The sequence below is a fragment of the Octopus bimaculoides genome, chromosome 1 (genome assembly GCF_001194135.2).
Source record: "Octopus bimaculoides isolate UCB-OBI-ISO-001 chromosome 1, ASM119413v2, whole genome shotgun sequence".
NCBI lineage: Eukaryota > Metazoa > Mollusca > Cephalopoda > Octopoda > Octopodidae > Octopus > Octopus bimaculoides.
This window is the reverse complement of record NC_068981.1, coordinates 47,342,922-47,346,780: the sequence shown is the minus strand read 5'-3', so window position 1 is coordinate 47,346,780 and position 3,859 is coordinate 47,342,922. Positions and strand designations below refer to the sequence as shown.

At 35.7% G+C, this 3,859-nt stretch overlaps 1 protein-coding gene across 1 annotated transcript in view; it reads left to right on the top strand.

Moving 5' to 3' along the window:
* Positions 1-3,859, top strand: part of LOC106879367 (cysteine-rich venom protein) — a 49,630-nt gene that overhangs the window by 21,946 nt on the left and 23,825 nt on the right. Inside the window, exon 4 of the mRNA XM_014928889.2 lies at positions 3,181-3,320. Coding sequence (XP_014784375.1) covers positions 3,181-3,320 — 140 coding nt within the window. The remainder of the gene's footprint in view (positions 1-3,180; positions 3,321-3,859) is intronic.

Here is a 3,859-nt window from a genome sequence, read left to right as displayed (position 1 = left end):
CTTCTTCTTCTTCTTCTTCTTCTTCTTCTTCTTCTTCTTCTTCTTCTTCTTCTTCTTCTTCTTCTTCTTCGTATTTGTTAGGTAGTATGATTTCTTGTTCGTATTTGTCAGTTTCCTTAAATACTGCTGTTATGGGAACAGGTTGTTATTTTCTAGGCGCGTACTCAAACTCTGCGTTATTATTGCAGAAAAGGCTTTGTAGATTGTAGGGGGACCGGTTATAGGTCTGTAGTTTTGTGGCTTCTTCGTTTCCATGGATAAGGGAATTAAGATGGTTTTCCCTTTCGTGAGGCATTCAGGCATTGTCTCTGGCTCAGCTAGTATGTTGTTAAACTTCTCATCCAGATTTTTGTGCATTCCTGTCAGGTATTTTAACCAGAAGTTGGGGGTCCTGTCGTGCCCAGGTGCCTTCATGTTGCTTAGTCTTTCCAGTGCCTGGGTAACCACTTAAGTTGTTATAGGGGTCTAGAATTGCTCAGGTGCTAAGTTCGTTGTTTTAATGGTCCCTTTTTGAGGTTGTTGCTTCACCGACAATATTTTTTTCTAAAATTCTTCCACATATTCTGTTGTTGGTTCTACAGTAATGTCTATGTTATTTTTACCCAGTTCTTGGTAGAATTTTCGGGGGTTGCATTTGAATTATTTGTTTTGTTCAAAGAAACTTTGGCATTTCTCATACCGGCGGATCCTTTGTGCTTTGGCAAGTATATCTTGCTTTAGTTTATCTTTTGCCTCATGTAAATCTTTTTTCTGTAATGTATTTATACAGTATTTTTGTTTTCTTCTTGTTACTTAGTTGTGTGATTATCTACTAATTTCATTGAGAATCGATAGATCATTTCTCTTTTTTTTTTAATTTTGTTTTGGATATTATTTATCCACAATGTCTGTTTGGGTGGTGGAACTCCTGTTCAGATGGGTTTGAGGGAGTATCCTGCTTCTGTTGTGGCTTCAGTGGCTGCCACATATATTAGGTGATTTAGCTCTGATAAGTATGTGTTCTATGCTATAGTGGAGGTTCCATATCAGAGTTCCACCTGTATTATTCCTCTTCCTCCATTACTTCTATTTAGGTACAGACGATCAACGTCTGCTTCTTAAATGTTAGTTGTTTTCTTGTCTTCCTGTCCAAGAGTTGGAGCTCTGTAACATTCAAGTTAATGATATTAAAACCGTATTGTATTGCTGGACGTGCCAGGGTGCTTTATATATAAATATCTATATACATACATGCATACATACTCTGACGAAGTATGCTATAGTTATCTAGGAGTAGAGGAAAACATATCTTATAATGGCCCCTGTAAAACAACTCGTGTCAAAAATGAAGAAAAGTTGGATCTCAGTATTTGGATCTGTTCTAAATAAACAGTGGCCACATTGTGTTTGAAATGCCAGTACTTATGCCAACACTTGGGCTACTTGCTTGGGCGCCTGATGAGATCCGAGTCATTGATGTGATAACCGGGAAAATACTAAGAAGCACACATGATTTCCACATAAAAGTAACACAGGCAGTAGTGGCTTAACATCACCCCGAACTAACTTTGAATGTCGTTTCATATTCCTTTGGCAGCATCTATTACCCACGAATTATCTAAGTGAATCCTCTGACCAAGTTTGAATACACGAGGCTGATAACACCATATGACTTAGACGGTAGCTCCTAGAGCAACATTTCTGGCCTGATAACCTTAAATACATGCCCAAAGAAGCCGCACGACTATAGAGGAAAGGATGAGGAAAGGATGAGCATATATGAGCAGAAGACTATGCATAGACATGTTAGAAGAAAGATGATGGTAAGATTTATCATTAAAGCAAGCTAACATGGATCAATGACTAGATAGATGCCTCCCAATTTGAAGGGTAATCGTTTGCAATCCTGAAACAGGATATATCAACCAAATACCTGATGCACAAAAGCGACAGAGATGCAGCAAATGCAGAAAAACGTGATAACCGATGAAGAATTCGTGTAGTCAACACTGAGGATATAATCCACAACATAAGCAGTTTTCAGAAAATGTCATCACGTTATTATCTACTGATGTGACATGATGTAGTTTGAACACTCTATAATGAAATCCATCGGAAGGATAACCCCGAGGATAAAGAAATAAGAACCCACAGCATGGTAGGAGCCATTACCACTCATGATAAAAAAGAGTACGAGTGGATTGTCCCAGTGACCTCAATAAAATGTAAGCTCAACAGACCTGATATAATGATGGAATAGAGAAGACAAACTGTGTACAGTTTTGAAAATTAGGTGCCCAGCAGATGTTAACTGAAGATCAGTGAAAAAGACAATACCTATGCTGAATTATTGAGAACTCTGCAGCTATATCGTTAATTATTGGGGCCCTTGGATATGTAATGCACTGCCTAAATACAAATCTTGAGAAATTAGGCTTCTTAAAACTAGACAGGAGAAAGCTAATTCGAATACTACAGATCAAATCCATCACTGGGACTGTAGAAATCTGTAACATTTTCCAGAAACTTATCATTTCAATATATATGAGCATGTCTAGATATGCAAGTATATGCATGAGAATACGTACATAAAACTAAACGTACAAATCTGCATATATACATAAATATATGCAGACATACTTCCATATATATATATTTATATATATATACATACGTACGTACATAAATATATACAAAAATACCCTGTTGTTGATGAGGAAATTCCACTGCAGGACACTTCGATGTAGGTTGGAAAGCAGCTTTTCTCCGTGGGCGAGAAATATTGAAATAAAACTGAGTAACGATATGCATACATACACAGGTAAAGGAAGATAATATGAAAAACAGATGTAAATGAAAGATCATTGTCGTCGATGCATTTTTACTTTACATATTTCAAACACATATACCTTTTTATAAAATAAAAATTTATTTTGCAATTGTGTAAACGCGTTACACAACTTCGTCTCTTTTGTTGTGTGTAAAGATATCCCTAACATCTAATCGCTGATAAATCATTATTCACGTTGCAGCATTCAATGTTCATCTAAATAACATAATTATGCATTTTCATTGGCACTTGAGAATGTTTCTTCAATATATATTGTTCACAATAATCACTAATGTTTAAGGAATTGTTTTATATTTAACTGCATACCAAATATAATACAATATAAGTTAACTTATTCTTCTCTTATTAAGGGTATGCTGGAGTTGGACAGAATGTGCTGGGTGCAACCTTTAAAGCTTCATGGAACAAGACAGTCACAAGTTGGCATAGTGAGATTAAGGATTACACATTTGGAGTAAACACGCAGGCAATGGTTGGACATTATACTCAGGTAATTCTGATATTGTGTTTTGTTATTAATTTTCTCTCCATATTTTCCTTTACAACAAAAATTATTGAAACTTTCCATGTTATCTAACAGATTTTAGTAAACATACCAGTAAGTTATAAAAAAAAAATGTTACTGTGTCAATTCAGTCTCAGCAAACGATAGAAACGAAAAATGAATAATATTGCATTACAATTTGTCTCTGATAGAGAAAACAACAATCTATTCCCAAAATATTATTCTAGAAATAAGAATATCTATTCATCCTAAACGTTCAGATTTACAACGTGATTGTATGTTAAAAATATTCAGCGAACTTACTAATTACTTATGTACGGTCATGAAATAAAATATTCTGTGGCTGTGAGGTAAGTAGCTTAGTCACCAACCACATGGCTCCGGGTTCAGTCCAACTGCGTGGCACCTTGGGCAAATGTCTTCTGCCATAGCCTCGGGCCGACCAAAGCCTTGTTAGTAGATTTGATAGACGGAAACTGAAAGAAGCCCGTCGTATATATATATATATATATATATATATATAT